The 17980-nt window shown below is 39.5% G+C and overlaps 1 protein-coding gene across 1 annotated transcript in view; it reads right to left on the bottom strand.

Annotated features, from left to right (window-relative positions):
* Window positions 1-67: 67 nt before the first annotated feature.
* Window positions 68-17980, bottom strand: part of ATP6V1E1 (ATPase H+ transporting V1 subunit E1) — a 31412-nt gene continuing 13499 nt past the window's right edge. The window contains exons 5-9 of the mRNA XM_042945403.1: window positions 8707-8796; window positions 8051-8119; window positions 5288-5382; window positions 1918-2005; window positions 68-666 (exon numbers count right to left, since the gene is read on the bottom strand). Of these exons, the coding sequence (XP_042801337.1) occupies window positions 604-666; window positions 1918-2005; window positions 5288-5382; window positions 8051-8119; window positions 8707-8796 (405 nt within the window). The 3' untranslated portion in view covers window positions 68-603. The remainder of the gene's footprint in view (window positions 667-1917; window positions 2006-5287; window positions 5383-8050; window positions 8120-8706; window positions 8797-17980) is intronic.

Below are 17980 nucleotides of genomic sequence, written 5' to 3'. Positions count from 1 at the left end.
AAGAACTGGACCCTCTCAAACCACAAACTCGTAGAACCTTGCATAATAAAACACAGTGAAATCCATGTAAACCTTTTGTTTTAATAAATAAAACATATTCATGGCTTAGATTTTAAATCACATTTACAGATGAGGAACACTTCTAGGCCCAAACAGGTTAACAGTGAAGCTACTACTGCTGGAAGGAATGCGTGCCCCCACCCCCCACCATGCATTTTAAGCCTAAAAGCAGAGATTTAATATCAGAGAACACTATACACGTCACCCTCTAGACTGGAGAACTGAAATCAGAGGAAGAGCAAAGACTTGGTGAAGCTCCCATAACCACCATCTGATACCCTCACCTTCATACTACAGAAGCAAATGAAAGCTGTGCTACTTTTAGAGTAGCTAGAAGGAGGTTTCCTGATTACATTAAGTGGAACTTGCTCTCATTGTTAACAATTAGGACACAGGCATTAGCTACAGAAGAGTATCCACTGATAAATACAGAATATTAGAACAGTGAAGAGGAAGCCACACAGATATCTTGTTTCTTCAAATATTAGAAACTTCCACATCACAGCCAGAGAGCAGTGGATCAACTCCACCTCTCCCAAAGGCTTAGTCCAGAAACTTCCTGTTGGCATTTGCACCAAATAAGGCTCCCCGAACTTCTGGCATCATCTGTGAAGAAATAAGTTCTTTAATAGGGAAGTGTTGTCAATTGGAAAATATGGAAAGAACTGCACATCTTAACTGCAAGTGGAGAGTCACTGACCCTTACGTGGCTGGGAAAGAAATCACAAAGCTATGTGCTTTGTGTAAGGACCAATCTGTCCTTACTTATCCAAAAAACCATTAACAGAATCCTTGGCGAGAAACTTAACCAATCGCAAATTTGTGGTTATAACTGGCTGCTTAAGGGGATGAAGAAAAAAAACTATAACTAAAGCCATTATCATTTAAGGTATCTTTTTTTTTTTTTTTAAAGTAATCTCTACATCCAATGTGGGGCTCGAACACACAACCCCGAGACCAAGAGTCCCACACTACCGATTGAGCCAGGCGCGTGCCCTTATGGCTTAAGGCTTCTGTTACTCTGTGATGTAGGGAGAAGAGATGATCCCTTAACAATACTCTGGATCAGCTATGTTTCTTTCAACAGTTACTGAGTGCCTACTATGTGCCAAGCAGAACACCCATAATGCCAGTTTGTAATGAGGCACTCATTCGTACGGCAACTGAAAAATCCTTAGGATGTAAGCTCGAACTTCTAAGGCTATGCTGTCCGACAGAGGCCACTAGCCACATTTGGTTGTTACTGTGCATTTGAAATATGGTCCGTGCAACCATGGGACTCATTTTTTAATTCTACTTAATTTTAATTTATTCATATGTGGGTAGTGGCTACTCTAATGGGAAACACAGCTTTACGGTGTAAGTTACCAGCAGATGATACTCTAGGTCAAAGTGCTTTCACTGTAAGACAAGTTAGCAGCCACAGCAGCAGACTACCACCGCTGAAAGAGGCCCCACATTTTGAGATAACTGGATTTTCCTGGCTTGTTTCCTAGAGCTCATTTGTGCAAACCTGGAAACATCTGGAGAGCCAGCAGCCCTATGGGAATTCCTTTAAACAATATTTACTTTAGATCCCACCATTATTACTGGAGAAAAGGACTCTGCTCAGCACCTCTACATGTAGTAAAATGTTTACATTAGAATCCTAAATAAACCTTCATTCAACCCTAAATCCACTCTCACGTAAATGGTATCACCTCAGTAAATGCCACTAAGTGCCCACTGCCCATTCAAGAAAATGCCACAAAATGTGGAAAGAGTGACAAACCCCAAATACCAGGGAATGGACATATGTTCTCTGTACCACTTCAAAGTAACAACAGACCAACTAATAAGAAGTATTCCCACACTCACCTGCTGGGCTATGAGATCCAGCCGGCTTTCTAGGGTATTGGAAACTTTTATTTTACGATCTCCATTATAGATCTCAACTCCACCAGCTCTACAAAGAACACAGGAAATAACAATTTTTATAGATTTGAGGAAGACAGACACATGGTACATTTACTTTCTTCCCTTGGAAGAAAGCTATTTGGTGTATGGAGCGTCTAAATACTATAAGGGACCAATAAACATAAGCAATAAGCTTAAAAGTAATTCAAAAAGCCTCTGAGGATTTAAGGTATGGATGGTGATAATAACTGTCACTTACCAAGTGACTGCTATGTGCCAATCTGATTTTATGCTTAGCACCTAACTTAATTCTAACAACCAGCCCTCCTCAACAAAATGGAAAGGGGGAGGATTTGGTCCCATTTTGCATATCAATGGAGTCCTCATCTGAATATTTCTTAAATGCCCAATCCTGCTAATTACCAGCAAGTACTGATAAAGCAATATTCATAACTGCACTGTATATCAGATTAAAGGTACAACAGCAATATTGTGCCAAACTTGCCCTTAGAAAATTCTGCCTCTAGGGGCGCCTGAGTGGCTCAGTCAATTGAGCACCCAAATTCAGCTTAGGGCATCTCACGGTTTGTGGGTTCAAGTCCTGTGTCGGGCTCTGTGCTAACAGCTCAGAGCCTGGAGCCTGCTTCAGGTTCTGTGTCTCCCTCTCTCTCTGCCTCTCCCCCACCCACACTCTGTCTCTCAAAAATAAACAAACATTAAAAAAAATTTAAAAATTAAAAAAACAAAGAAAGAAAGAAAGTCCTGCCTCTAGAGGCACCTGAGTGGCTCAGTCCATTAAACATCCAACTCTTGATTTTGGATCAGGTCTCACGTAATCTCATGGTTGTGAGACTGAGCTCCGAGTTGGGTTCTGTGCGGAGTGTGGAGTCTGCCTAAGATTTTCTCTCTCTCTCTCTCTCTCTCTCTCCCCCCACCCCCCCTTTCCCCACCTATGCAAGTGCACTCTTTCTCAAAGAAAAAAAAAAGGTCTGCCTCTAGACACAACTCATTTCTTCTTCTTGCTTTGTGTTTATTTTTGTTTAGTAATCTTTTTTTTTAAGTTTATTTATTTACTGAGAGAGAGAATGAGGGAGTATGAGCAGGGGAGGGGCAGAGAGAGAGAATCTCAAGCAGGCTCCACACTGGGTATAAGGGGCTCCATCTCATGACTGTGAGATCATGATCTGAGCCAAAATCAAGAGTCTGACGCTTAACTGACTGAGCCACCCAGGTGCCCCAATTTTTGTTTACTCTTGTTTAGTAATCTCTCCAACATGGGGCTCGAACCCACAAACCCAAGATCAAGAGTCACATGCTCCTCTGACTAAGCCAGCCAGGTGCCCCAAGCCACACCTCACTTCTGTCATTTCTAAAGTTTCTAGCACTTAGAGGCTTAAGGCATATAATAGGCCAACTCTTAAAAGGAGCTCCCCGGGAATGACATTCTTTTACTACATTAGAGTTTTATGAAATAATTTTATTAAATGAGCAAGCTATATGACAAAGCCTGGGAAAAGGTTTTGCAAATTTTCTTACTCTGTCCTCCCTCCCCCTGGCATTTCTTTGTTTAATCTACCTTTGGTTTCTCTAAACAGACTATATCCTTCATAAGGACATGGTTGGTTCTTTGCCGAAATCCTGACCCCAATGTCTGTGAGAGAATACTTTGTCCTCACAGAGGGAGTAAGGAGGAAGACCACCACTGTCTGAGAATATCGACTGTGTGCCAGGCACTCATAGAATGGAAAGCCGAGGGCTGCCCACAACTTCTGTCTTCACAGCAACCCCACCAGTGTCTTGGTATCCTCACCATTTTACAAACAGGAAAACAGGTTTAAAGAGATTCAATAGAATGAACTGATTGAATAAAACAACAATATTTAAAATTCTACTTTTAATTAGCACTAGAGTAAGTCTGCAGTTCCTTATCTACATTTCTGAAATTCAAAAAGCTGTCAGAACAGAAGTCTAATTTGTGTGTCTCCACAAGCTGAACTGTAGTTCTTGGCAGCAGATGACTTAGTGAATCTTTATGTATTTATCCCTTGTAGTGTGAATATTCCTAGTTTCCCATTCAGAAATATTAATGTATTTGATCACAGGTGTGATGCCTCAGACCCTGTTGGAGATATTATGTAATGTGTAGCATATGCACTTTATTGCTTTTCTAAACGCATATTCAAAACATCTGGCCCCCAAAGGTTTCAGGACTGAAACCCATTATTTACCAGGCTCTGAACCAAGTGTCTTATGTCCTGTCTGCTTAATCTCCATAACAATGATCATCTGCCAGTTGAATAACTATGTATATTGCATGTACCAGGCATTGCATTAAGTGCTGTATGGACATTATCTCATTTAAGCTTCCAAGAATTCTGTGAGGCAAGAATTCATTCCAATTTAGAGGTGAGGAAATAAGTCTCCGTGAGATTAAGTAACTAGTCCAAGAGTACCTAGCTAGTATGTGGCAGAGTGGAGAATCAAGCCTAAATCTGACAATACTGAAGCTTTTGTCACCAGCTTATACACCTCGGTATATAAAGCATTTTCACATGTACTATCTCATCTCTTTTCCTCAGTTCATGAAACAAAAAAGCTAAAAGCATTGACCCTATTTTACAAATGATGGCAATCAGTCTCCAGGTCCCATAGCTAACAAAAGGCTGACTTGGGACTCAAACCTACATCTGGTGCTCTTTCGGCTAGGTTCACATGTCTCAAGGACTTTCTGCAATGTTAGTCAATGTGTGCCTATGCAGCATCAGACACACAGGCGCAATCAAGGAAATGACCTTGGCTGACCTTGTCAGGAGTTCCTGTTGCCTATCCCAATTGCACCAAGCTTATTAGGGATGCTGAAGAAATGTCCTGTCATTTCCTCACAGCAGAAGTACCACTGGTATTTGCAATTCTATATCTAAGGAACCTAACTATTAGAAAGTTCTATTAGTCTATACAGTAGTCACTATTATATGGGATTACTTTCCTTATTTCCAAGAAACTTAGAGGTAACAATTCTCTTCCTTAGCATCTGATACAGAGATGTGGACCCAGCTTTGAGTTCTGGGTAAAGAATTAGTGCTACCTCTCTGCAGAATAAACTAAGTGCCCATAGGAAGCAGGATGTTTAGAGTATGTCCAGCTGTTTAACAAGAGGGAACAACACAGTAGTGACAGGAAAAAAAAAAACCAGCAATAATTACAAGTGGAACACCACCACACCTCCATTCTTGTAGTAAAGAGTGCCTTGGAGAAAACTTTAAAAGACTCAGCACAGAAGCCATTCTCATAGTGAAAGAAGCTTAGATGTTAAAAGCAGAATACTCCTTACATTTCCTCAGGCAGATAGGCCTCCTGATCAATTTGGACATCAACATCTTTTTTGGTGGCAATTTTGTACATAGGAATCGCTTTTTGCACTGCAGCCTGAAAAACAGAAAACAAGAGGTTTTAGTAGAGACTCAGCAACAGGTATCAAAAAAAAATCAGCCAACTATACAAGCAAGGGTATTCCTATTTATCCAGTAAAAGAATAGATGCACTGCTGGTGGGAACATAAATGGTGCAGCTGCTGTGGAAAATGGTATGGCAGTTCCTCAAAAAAAAATTAAACTCTGAATTACCATATGATCCAGCAATTCTATCTCTGAGTATATATCCAAAAGTGAAAGGAGACACTTGAACAGGTATTAATACAACCACGTTCACAGCAGCATTATTCAATTGCCAAAAGGTAGGTAGAAACAACCCAAGTGTCTAACAGATGCATGGATAAACATGCATCACAAAATGTGATATATGCATATAATTCAGCCTTAAAAAGGAAGGAAATTTGGGATGCCTTGGTGGCTCAGATGGTTGAATGTCCAACTCTTGATTTCAGCTCAGATCATGATCTCATGGTTCCTGAGTTCCAGCCCTGAGTTGGGGTCTGTGCTGACAGCGTGGAGCCTGCTTGGGATTCTTTGTCTCCCCCTCTCTCTGCCACTCTCCTGCTCATGCTCTCCCTCCCCTCCTCTCTCAAAGCAAATAAACATTAGAAAAAAAAGGGAGGTGGGGGGGGGAGGAAATTCTGACACATACTACATGACGAACCTCAAAAACCTCACAAAAGGACAAATACTGTATGATTCTACCAGTAAGAGGTACACAGTGTAGTCAAATTCAGAGAGACAGAAAGTAGAATGGTGGCTACCAGGGACTGCAGTTAGGGGAATGGGGAGTCAGTGCTTAATGGGGACAGAATTTGTTTGGGAAAATGAAAATGTTCCAGAGAGGGATGGGGTGATGGGGTGATGGGGTGATGACTGCACAACAGTGTACACGTACTTAAGGCCACTGTACAGTTAGAATGCTAATTTTATACCAAGTACATTTTATAATTTTAAAAACAAATGAGCACATCAGGAGGGAAAAAAATGCTATACTGCAATTAGGGTGATAAAATGTAATTAGTGGAAAGTCCTATCTAAATAACATTCTGCGGGAGTAGACATGTAAATAACATTTTCTAAAAGGAACTTTAGTTGGAAGCTCAGACCTGCCTCCATAGAATGCTTATCACCCTGGCAAACTCTCCAGTATGTCTAGCTTTCTGTTTTACAAGTTCATACATGAGGCTGTCAGCACAAACATGAGTTCAGGTTACTGGGATGATTTATAAACTAGAATCACAATTTATTTTTTTTATTTTAGAGAAAGAGCATGTGAGCGTGCAAGCAGGGGGGTAGGGAAGCGCAGAGAGAGAGAGAGAGAGAGAGAGAGAGAGAGAGAGAGAGAGAGAGAGAGAGAGAGAGAGAGAGACTATATTAACCACACGCTGAGCGTGGACCTGACTCAGAGCTCAATCCCACAACCCTTGGATCTTGACCTGAGCCAAAATCAAGAGTCAGACGCTTACTGACTGAGCCACCCAGGTGCCCCTAGAATCACACTTAATTAATTTATAGTGGAGAGTGAGAGGAATCAACACCTGTGTTCTCCAGCTGGCACTTTTTATTTCCTAGAAGACAAGTTGCTTGAGAAACAAATTATAGTAAGAATGCAAATATATTATGTACTATTAAGTGTACTAATTTACAATAAGAAATATAATTGCTAAGGAAATGTTAGCTAGGGGAGGCTGGGTGGCTCAGTCGGTTAAGCTTTGGACTCTGGCTCAGGTCATGATCTCGTGGTTTGTGATTTTAAGCCCCACATCTGGTGAACTCAAGCCCTGTTTTGGGTGAGCCCCACTTCTCTCTCTCCCTCTCTCTCAAAAACAAAACAAAACAAAAAAACAAACAAAATAAATATAATTGCTAAGGGATCAAGCACTCAATCCTTTCCTGAAAGCAAACTGCATGGAAATATTTTATTTTTTAAAGTTTTATTTAAGTAACCTCTACACCCAACATGGGGTTCGAACTCACAATCCCAAGATCAAGAGCCACATGCTCTTCTGACTGAGCCAGCACCCCACATGAAAGAATTTTAATCTGAAGAGCAACACAATGACACAGAATCAGAGCTAGGAGAGCTCATTCTGATTCAAGGTCCTTTGGTCTAGAGCATCCTTCTAATGCTACAGCCTGTATGTACCTGCCATGGTGCCAGCAGTCACCCCTCACACTGGGGCATATTCTCCGTTGGACAGGACATGGAGGAACAACTTAGTATTTGCCTCTGGGCCTGCAGCTATGTTTTCACTGCTGACCAACCTTTTTTTCTGGTACCCACATTATTACTTCAAGTATAGGAATACACTGGGTTACAGCCAAACTTTGCTAGTCTGGGAGTAGTGTGCCTCTTTTAGATGGTACTGTCTGCCCATCTTTGTTCCAATCCAGTATGGACTGTTTTTATTGCTGAACTTTCAGAAGATTATGGTACTACAATGTTCCCAGAAAGGGAAGAGGGTACTAACTCAGATGGGGCAACTTGACCTCTTTACGAAAAGAAATCAGAGGCTTAGGTACACTTAATGTCCATAATGTGTTAAGATACCCCTAATTTACATGGTTGAGCTATCATCTATTTAAAGCATGCAATATAATCTCTAACATTTCAATGTATTAAAAAAAAAAAAAATAGATGTCTTCTTTAAGCTCTTTACCTTTACCAGAGGGAAATCCTGTTTCCTGCAACGAACAATCATTCGCGGCTCCAACAATTGGTACAAACCCTTTAAAACACAGATTCAATTAGTAGGAAATGCAATTCATAAAACCCAATACCAAACAATATTTTTATAATTCTTTCATGTAATTTGGAAAAAGACAGAACACACAGTATGAGAACGTGGTAAAAAGCTTTTGATATCACAAACCAGACAAATACACCCAACACTCCAGTGGTAGAAACAAAATTTATATGGGAATCTTCTCTTACATCAACTAGGCAGTGGTCAAATGTTATTGTAATTAACGTAAGTAAAATAAGAATTCACAAACAAGCAGCAAACATTTAAGATGCATACTGTCTCTGGTCTGAGCCTCATAATTTAAAACAAGTATTTTAGTGGTGCAATCAAATTAAGGAAGTTTAAGGCCGGAGGTTGCAAGCATATTTGACCTTTGAGTTCTAAAGGACTAGTAAGACTATATAAAAGAGTGGTAAAATCTGGAAGTCTTAACCACCAGACTTTACTGTCCTCCCATGCATTTGTCTATTAGACAAGGAAAAGAGCGAAAGGAAGAAAGCTGAGATGACAAAACAGGAAAAAACAGAGCTGGTCTCTTAACACATCTTATTGATAACCTATAAAGTTACCTGGAGCACCAGACCATCCAGCAGCACCTGGTACCTGGTTGTATCTTTTACCACTTTGCTGAGTCTTTGTTTTGCTTCATTTAGTAGGTCCTACAAAGAGCAGAGAAGAATAAGTTTCTGGGTCATCAGCTCAGAACCCACCGTGAGGATGGTCCTGGCTCACACCCAATTGCTTCACATTATACTACTGTTTTCCTTCAAAACACACTCCAAGACAGATGATAAACCAGATGTTGTACCAAGTCCTATACGTCAATACAAGGAAGCATGAAGAATCATCGATAACTCCTAGGGAGTTCACAATCAAGCAGAATAGCCCAGATTATCAATCAATTCAGAAATCTACAAAACTAACATAGGAAGAGCTACATGGTAAATATTTTAAAAGCAAGCTATTAGGACAATTGTGCAATAGGATTATATTTTTTATTAGGAAAAACACAAATAATATCTGGATAGATAGCAAAGCGTCAACAATGTTTACCTCTGGGAGGCTAGGTTAGCAATGATTTCAATTTTCTTTTTTAAGTGTTTATTTAAATTCCAGTTAGTTAACATACAGTATAATAAGTTTCAGGTGTACAATATAGTGATTCAACATGTCCGTATAACACCTGGTGCTCATCAGAAGTGCCCTCCTTAATTCCTATCACCTACTTAACCCATCCCCTCACCCACCAATGATTTCAATGTTCTTTATGCTAGTTTGTATTTTCTAAGTTTTTATTTACTTATTTTTGAGAGACAGAGAGAGAAAGAGCAGAGGAGGGGCAGAGAGAGAGGGACAGAGAGAGAATCCTAAGCAGGCTCCACACACTGTCAATACAGAGCCCATTGAGGGGCTTGAATTCACAAACCATGAGATCATGACCTGAGCTGAAACCAAGAGTCGGATGCTTAACTAACTGAGCCACCCAGGTGCCCCTGTATTTTCTATAATAAACATTGACTTCTATAATAAAAGTAACTAAAATAAAAATTAAAAGGGATTATTAGGAAACATAACAAAGAGAACACATTGGAAATCATTCATTAAGTAACAAGCATTTATTGGCTTACTGGCAAAAAACGGAGTCTCGTCTTTTAAAAGGCAGAGATAATGCCTCTTAAATTCTCCAACACAGTCTATTTTAGTTAGTATAATCCTTGGAAAGTTATGTTTTTTGGTGTTTTAAGGAGGAAGGAGAGACACATGCTCACCTAGAGACCAGAGTTTGGGGAGAGAGGGTGGAGGGGAGGAAGTGACCCTCTATGTTGAAAAGCCCTTTGTTCTGAGAGTCACCCTTCATCCCTACCCCTCTGAGAACCACTGGCATGCAGGACACCTGCAGTGAGCTCTTGCTCCACAATGGGCGCCTAGGTGAGGGCATTCGGTCTAACATTCAAATCACACATCTAATTTCAAGCAAACATTTCTTTCATTTGACATTCACTAAGTGCAAATACACCAAGATTTATTTAAAAAAAAAATCAGAAGTATTCACTTTAGTGCCAATTTAAAAAAAGCTTTTAATAGAAAGTAAAATAAATTCAAAGACTTCAATAGCACCACTTCAATCTTATCATGGTATGAGCCTGGGTGGCTCAGTTGGTTAGGTGTCTTCTCAGAAGACTGGCGTGGCTCATGAGCTCACGGTTCATGGGCTCGAGCCTCCCGCGTCGGGCTCTGTGCTGACAGCTCAGAGCCTGGAGCCTGCTTCAGATCCTGTGTCTCCCTCTCTTTCTGTTCCTTCCCTGCTGGTGCTCTGTCTCTCAAAAATGAATAAATGTTAAAAAAAAATTTTTTTTTAAGAAGAAGAATGGTGGCCCTTCACCTGTACAGACTAACTTTGCAAGCAATTTTCAGTCAATTTTGACAGACAACTAATCAAAGTTCAAACACATACATGCTTTCATATGAAGACTGTTTCTAACATACTAACAAATGAAAAACTAAACAATACGAGCATGCACTACTGTGGAAGATTTTTTTTCATTTTAGTCAATATACAGTACAAAATTGGTTTCTGAAGATTTCTTCTTTTTGTTTTTTTAATGTTTATTTTTGAGAGAGATAGCGTGAGCAGAGGAGGGGCATAGCGAGAAGGAGACACAGAATCTGAAGCAGGCTCCAGGTTCTGAGCTGTCGGCACAGAGCCTGACGTGGGGCTCGAACTCACGAGCCATGAGATCATGACCTGAACCAAAGTCGAACGGTCAAGCCATTCAGGTGCCTCACTGTAGAAGATTTCTAATTTGTGGCTGGACACCCCCAAAAATTTCATGAAGGTGTTCTGAGAATCCATGTCATTAGAGTTTATAATGCGAACTGCTTAAAATTTCTTTTTCAAAAGCAAATAAAATAGTTGAAAAAAATTCTAATTCACATATTATTATACACCTTAAGATTATCTTCACTGAATTCAACATCTGTACAAAAAACCTTATACTGATTACAATGTCTCTAGAACATCCAGAACTAAGGGAAAACAAAAATACAGTGGTAGTATATCCAAGCTGACTTTGTTTATCTGAAAACAAAGACTAACCACACGTACAGTGAGTTATTTGCAAAGAAATGCTTGTTAAAAAGCTGCCCAAATGCTCTTATGTTGTTACTAGAGCGCTTTCCTCCCCAAATTATGAAAATAAATGGGTTGATCCAAAATGCAAGGATTCCAAACATCAAGTGATGACTGCAGTTTGTCTCCTTTAGAAACTTTTAACATGAACATAGTTTACCTATTCTTGTATTTCAGTCTATGTTACAATATATACTCTGTCCCCAAACCAAACATGACCAAATGCCATTCACTGGTGAATGATTCATACTTTTCACTTATAACTGTGTATGTGTGTATATGTGTGTATATATATATTTACATATATATGTATATATATGTATATGTGTATATACACACATATATACACATGTCTATATGTATGTACGTATATATGTGTATACATATGTGTATATGTATGGATATACACATATATACATGTGTACATACATGTATACACATACATACATATAGACATGTGTGTATGTATATATACACATATATACGCATACATACATATATACATACGTATATATGTATATATATATATACACATACACATATTTTAATGTTTATTTTTGAGAGAGACAGAGTGTGAGCAGGAAAGGGGCAGAGAGGAAGACACAGAATCTGAAGCAGGCTCCAGGCTCTGAGCTGTCAGCACAGAGCCCAACATAGGGCTTGAACTCGTGAATTGCGAGATCATGACCTGAGCCAAAGTTGGATGCTTAACCAACTGAACCACCTAGGTGCCCGACTTATATTTTTAAAAATTATTAATTTTGAGAGAGAGAGAAAGACAGAGAGAATGCAAGTGGGAAGGGCAGAGAGAAAGAATCCCAAGCAGGCTCTACACTGTTAGCCTGGTGCCCAATACAGGGCTTGAACTCACAAACCATGAGATCATGACCTGAGCCGAAGTCAGACAGTTAATTGACTGAGCCACCCAGGCGCCCCCACTTTTAATTATCATATATATATATTTTTTAAGTTTATTTATTTTGAGAGAGAGAGAGAGAGAGAGAGAGAGAGAGAGAGAGAGAGAGAACGTGCTCACACACATGGGGGAGGAGTAGAGAGAGGGAGAGAAAAATCCCAAGCAGTCTTCTGTCAGCACAGAGCCAGAGGCGGGGCTCGACCCCCTAAAATGTGAGATCATGACCTGAGCTAAAACCAAGAATCAGATGCTCAACCGCCTGAGCCACTCAGGAACCCCAGCATAATTATATTTTAACTAAATTATACCACTTGTTAAATGGAAGATAGGAGTATTATAATTGTTTTAAACTTTAAAATGCAGTTTTAATATACTAATTAAGTTTTTTTCCCTAAAAGAAAAAAAAATCACTCTTTTATTACATTCTCCACAAAACTGAAAAAGTAGTTAAAATTCTCAGAGGAGTTTGCAAGATTCTAGTTTGTTAATAAATCAGAAAAGGATAGAAAGTTCTTTTACTGTTTCCCTGCTTATGACCCAAAGTAGGAGTCCTTTCCCAACAAGGCCCTATTGAGAGATGGGCCCAAGTAACAGCAAAATAGTATAGTTTGAAGCCTGAAACAAGTTAACAGGCATGCTTTGCTAAATTTACCTAAGCAAAATCAAGTACTTTTTTTTGTTACTGAAGTACAGTTGACATACAATGTTATATTCCTTTCAGGTGTGCTACCTAGTAACTGGACAATTCTACCCACTACTCAGTGTTCACCACCGTAAGTCACCATCTGTTACCTTATGACATTACATTATTGACTATATTTCCTACGCTGTACTTTTCATCTCCATGACTTGACTTTTATCTGTACCTCTTAATCCCCTTCACCTCACCCAACACCCTCCCTTCTAGCAACCACCAGTTTGTTCTCTGTATCTGAGTCTGTTTGTTCACTTGTTTTTCAAATTCCACATATAAGCAGAATCATATGGTGCCTGTCTTTCTCAGACTCATTTCACTTGGCACAACAGTCTTTTATCCATCTACGTTGTCACAAATAGTTAAGATTTCTCTCTTTATGGTTGAGTAATATTCCATTGTGTATATATACCCCCTTCTTTATCTATTCATCTATCAATGGACATTTGGGACATTTGTCTTGGATATTGTAAATAATGCTATAGTAGGGCTGCATATATCTTTTTGATTAGTGTTTCCATTTTCTTTGTTTCCATTTTCTTTGATTAGTGTTTCCATTTACAGGGTAAATACCCTGTAGGAGAATTACTGGATCATATGGTATTTCTCCTTTTAAAAAGATATTTTTATTATTTTTTAATCTCTACACCAGATAAGGGGCTTGAACTCATGACACTGAGATCAGAAGTCACATGCTCTACCAACTGAGCCAGCCAGGCATCCCTGGATCATATGGTATTTCTATTTTTAATTTTTTGAGGAACCTCCATACTGTTTTCCAGAATGGCTGCACCAGTTTACACTCCTACCAACAGTGCATGAAGGTTCCCTTTTCTCCACACCCTTGCCAACACTTATTTCTTATCTTTTTTTTTTTTTTTAACGTTTATTCATTTTTGAGACAGAGAGAGACAGAGCATGAACGGGGGAGGGTCAGAGAGAGGGAGACACAGAATCTGAAACAGGCTCCAGGCTCTGAGCTGCCAGCACAGAGCCCGATGCGGGGCTCAAACTCACGAACCGGGAGATCATGACCTGAGCCGAAGTCGGACGCCCAACCGACTGAGCCAGCCAGGCGCCCCTTATCTTTTTGACAGTAGCCATTCTGAAAGGTATGAGCTGATACTGTGGTTTTGATTTACATTTCCCTGATGATTACTGATATCGAACACCATTTTAAAAATGTCTATTTAGGTCCTCCACCCACTTTTTAGCCAGATTGTTTCAGGGAGGTGGTGTGGTGTTTAGGTGTAGAAGTTGTTTATATATGTTTTTATATTTACCCTTTATTGAATGTATTACTTGCAAATATCTTCTCCCATTCAGTAAGCTCCCATTTTGGCTGTTTTGTTGTTGTTGTTGTTGTTTAAGTTTATTTTTTAAAATTTATTTTGAGAGAGAGAGAGTACATGGGAGGAGCAGAGAAAGGGGGAGAGAGAGAATCCCAAGCAGGTTCTGCACTATCAGCGCAGAGCCCAGTGTGGGGCTTGAACTCACAAACCATGAGCTCATGACCCGAGCTGAAGTCAAGAGTCAGACGCTTAACTGACTGAGCCACCCAGGTGCCCCCCTATTTTGTTTTAATGATGAAAAACAAATAACATTTAAATTAACAAGGGCACCCAGCTGACTCAATCAGTGAAACATGCAACTCTTGATCTAAGGTTGTGACTTTGAACCCCACATTGGGTATACAGATTAAAAATAAAATCTTAAAAAAAGAAAAGTTAACAACAAAATGTCAAAAAGGACAATCCTTTTCCTTCTTCTTCTAAGTATGTAATTATTAGACGATAGTCACTTTCTTTTTCACATTTTCCCCATGGTGGTATTATCTCAGTGGTTGTATCAGATTGGCTTTATTTCCATTTGTTACAGAACATCAGCTAGCTTTTGCTTTAAAGCATTTATCTGACAGAGGTATTTCTATGGATAACCACTAATAAAGGAATCTACTAAAGAAACTGTAAGACTATTACCCTTTTCAATACACTGAGTGTGATTAGCTTTTAAGATTTTTCTAGTCCCTCCATAAGAGATTCTTAGTTTAGTGAACAAACTGAGGGCTGATGGAGGGAAGTGGGCAGGGGGATGGGTTAAATGTGTGATGGGTATTAAGGAGGGCACTTGTGATGAGCACTGGGTGTTATATGTAAGTGATGAATCACTAAATTCTCCTGAAACCAAAAATCAAATAAAAACAAAAACAAAAAACAAAGCCAAATAAAATAACCAACAAAAATGACTTTTCTAGTCCCTGAGGGCTCAAGAGAAAGTAAACCCTCAAAATCTCCCCCACAGCAACAGTCAATTTCAAATATATTCTACACAAAGCAGACTAAACCCTCAGAGCAAGAAATATTTAAACAGTAATCCATCTCCTCACAAAGACCTGGAGTCTGAAGACAAGGTTATAATTTTGAGTTAGTCCAGACACTGAAACACATGATGACAGCAGTAATGTGAAAAACATTCTTTAAGTTCAAAGGAGGAAGAGCACAGATTTAAAAAGAGAAAAAAAAAAAAAGAAAGAAAGAAAAAGGTGGATCAATTTATGAGGGGTTGGTGGGGGGGTTAAAGAAACTGGGTGGAATATGATGCCCTGACAAAACAATTAAAATTTCTTCCTTTTTTTTTTTAGAATTAAAATTTCTATGTAAACATAGTGAAACTATTAAGAGGTGCTCAAAAATCAACCTTTAATTTTTTAACTTATTTTTAATGTTTTTATTTATTTTTGAGACAGAGAGAGACAGAACATGAGCAGGGGAGAGGCAGAGAAAGAGGGAGACACAGCATCTGAAGCAGGCTCCAGGCTCTAAGCTGTCAGCACAGAGCCTGATGTGGGGCTCGAACTCACAGACTGTGAGATCATGACCTGAGCTGACGTCTGATGCTTAACCGACTGAGCCACCCAGGCGCCCCTCAACCTCTAATTTTAAGTGTCCATCAGAACAACCTAAACCCGAGAAGTATTATCACTTCAATCCGAACAGTCTGGTTAAGAAGTCATTTAAGGCTTCGCACAATCTAGGAAGCTTGTGAGCACAAGGATTTAAAGCATATACTCTGTAAGACATTTGGCTGAAAGAAACTGTAGCCCCTCCTCATCGTGGAATCCCTCAAGCATTTTTCTCTGGGCTGGAATTGACCAATCAACTATGGTCAAGCAAAGAGGAGTGGAGTATGGAGATAGGTTTGCTGTAAGAGAATAAAATTAAATAAAGACGACTTGTAAAGAGCAATACTAGCCATCTGTAAAAGTAGCCCACTATGAAAAATCTGGAAATAGGTTAAGTGAGGACTTTTAACACCATCTAAAACTGCAATCAAGGAGGCAGGGAAGCCAGAATAAACCCAAACTCTAGCTAAGAAGGCTGAAACCTGACTGACATAAATTATACTGTCCCTTGAGTATTCCCATAACTTAAAAGATATGTCATCATAGGTGAAAGAGGCAAATTATGATCAACAATGGTACAAACCACTAATATCTTAGTGACACTCTTTGATACTAAATTCAAACTTTCTGGGGCACCTGGGTGGCTCAGTTGGTTAAGTGTCCAACTCTTGATATTGGCTCACAGTTTGTGAGATGGAGCCCCACATCAGGCTCTGCACTGAAAGTACGGAGCCCGCTTGGGATTCTCTCTCTCTCTCAAAATAAATAAACATTTAAAAAATAAATAAATTCCAACCTTCTGATTATCATCTGGCTCCCCAAGCAGCTTTTCGAAGGAGAGATGTGTAAATTACTGCAGTTCACATGTCAGTTTACATTTTATTATCAGTATTTTGGAAGGACATATCTGCCCACTTGAACCTGACTGCCTCTAACCTAACTGCCCTCTTAAACCTGACTGTTTTATAGGAAACAGAAGGTTCAAAGTGCTTAAAATATTTGCCCACCGAATAGCTGATACCGGGAAACAGAAATTCAAATCTCACAGGAATTCCAAAGCTTGTGCTCTTAAACATCAGGGCAGGCAAGGAAAAAGGATAAACATCAGAGAAAATAACTACTAGAAATAAAATGTTTTCAAACAGCGAAATCCATTTAAAGCAGGTATGTATGCTTTGATGAATATGTAACCCTGTCTGCTCTGTTTCCTCAGCCCTCTAGGCCTCTTACTGTGTTTGCTAAACTGTAAATTACTTGATGGTAAGAAGTTAGACTTGGCAAAGGGCTAAGGAAACACGTCTTTAGAACTAAAATTATAGAAATGTTTATTTTCACAAAATTCTCACTATAAATTAAAAAAATAAAAGCTCAGCTGTACACTGAACTCAAGTTGCATGCTATAGAATACTTGTAACTTTGTATCTGAGATCAATGCACCAGCAGCTCCCACAGCCCTGCTCCTTAGGAAGCCATGCACATGCCTCCAGTTCCTCGCCACACACTTACACCACACACTTTTCAGGCCATTACAGTCTGGCTTTCTGCCTTCATTAATCCAATGAAAGTGCTCTGGCAAAAGTCAGAAATGACACCTTGAATGCCAAATCTGTGCTCTACCTACTCTGATTCTTAGAAGCATTAGCTGCTATTTTAGATTCTCATTTTGTTCAAGTTTTCTGTTCCCTTAGCTTCTTATTCTTCTCCAACACGACTGCTTTTTTCTTGTTTCCTTAGCAATCCCTTATCTTCCTGCCTATTAAATATGATGCTTCTTGGGGTACCTGGCTAGCTCAGTTGGTAGAGTATGCAACTCTTGGGGCGCCTGGGTGGCTCAGTCGGTTAAGCGGCCGACTTCAGCTCAGGTCACGATCTCGCGGTCCGTGAGTTCGAGCCCCGCGTCGGGCTCTGTGCTGACAGCTCAGAGCCTGGAGCCTGTTTCAGATTCTGTGTCTCCCTCTCTCTGACCCTCCCTTGTTCATGCTCTGTCTCTCCCTGTCTCAAAAATAAAAATTTAAAAAAAAAAAAAAAAAAAAGAGTATGCAACTCTTGATCTTGGGGTCATGAGTTTAAGCCCCACGTTGAGTGCAGAGCTTACCTACTTAAAAAAAAAAAAAAAAAAAAAAAAAAAAAAAAAAAAAAAAGATGCTTCTCAGTTTGTTTACTTGGCCCTATAATTCGACATCCACAACCTTGGTGATCTC

Source organism: Panthera leo, chromosome B4 (genome assembly GCF_018350215.1).
Source record: "Panthera leo isolate Ple1 chromosome B4, P.leo_Ple1_pat1.1, whole genome shotgun sequence".
NCBI lineage: Eukaryota > Metazoa > Chordata > Mammalia > Carnivora > Felidae > Panthera > Panthera leo.
The sequence above is the reverse complement of the archived record's forward strand: the minus strand, read 5'-3'. Positions and strand labels throughout refer to the sequence as shown.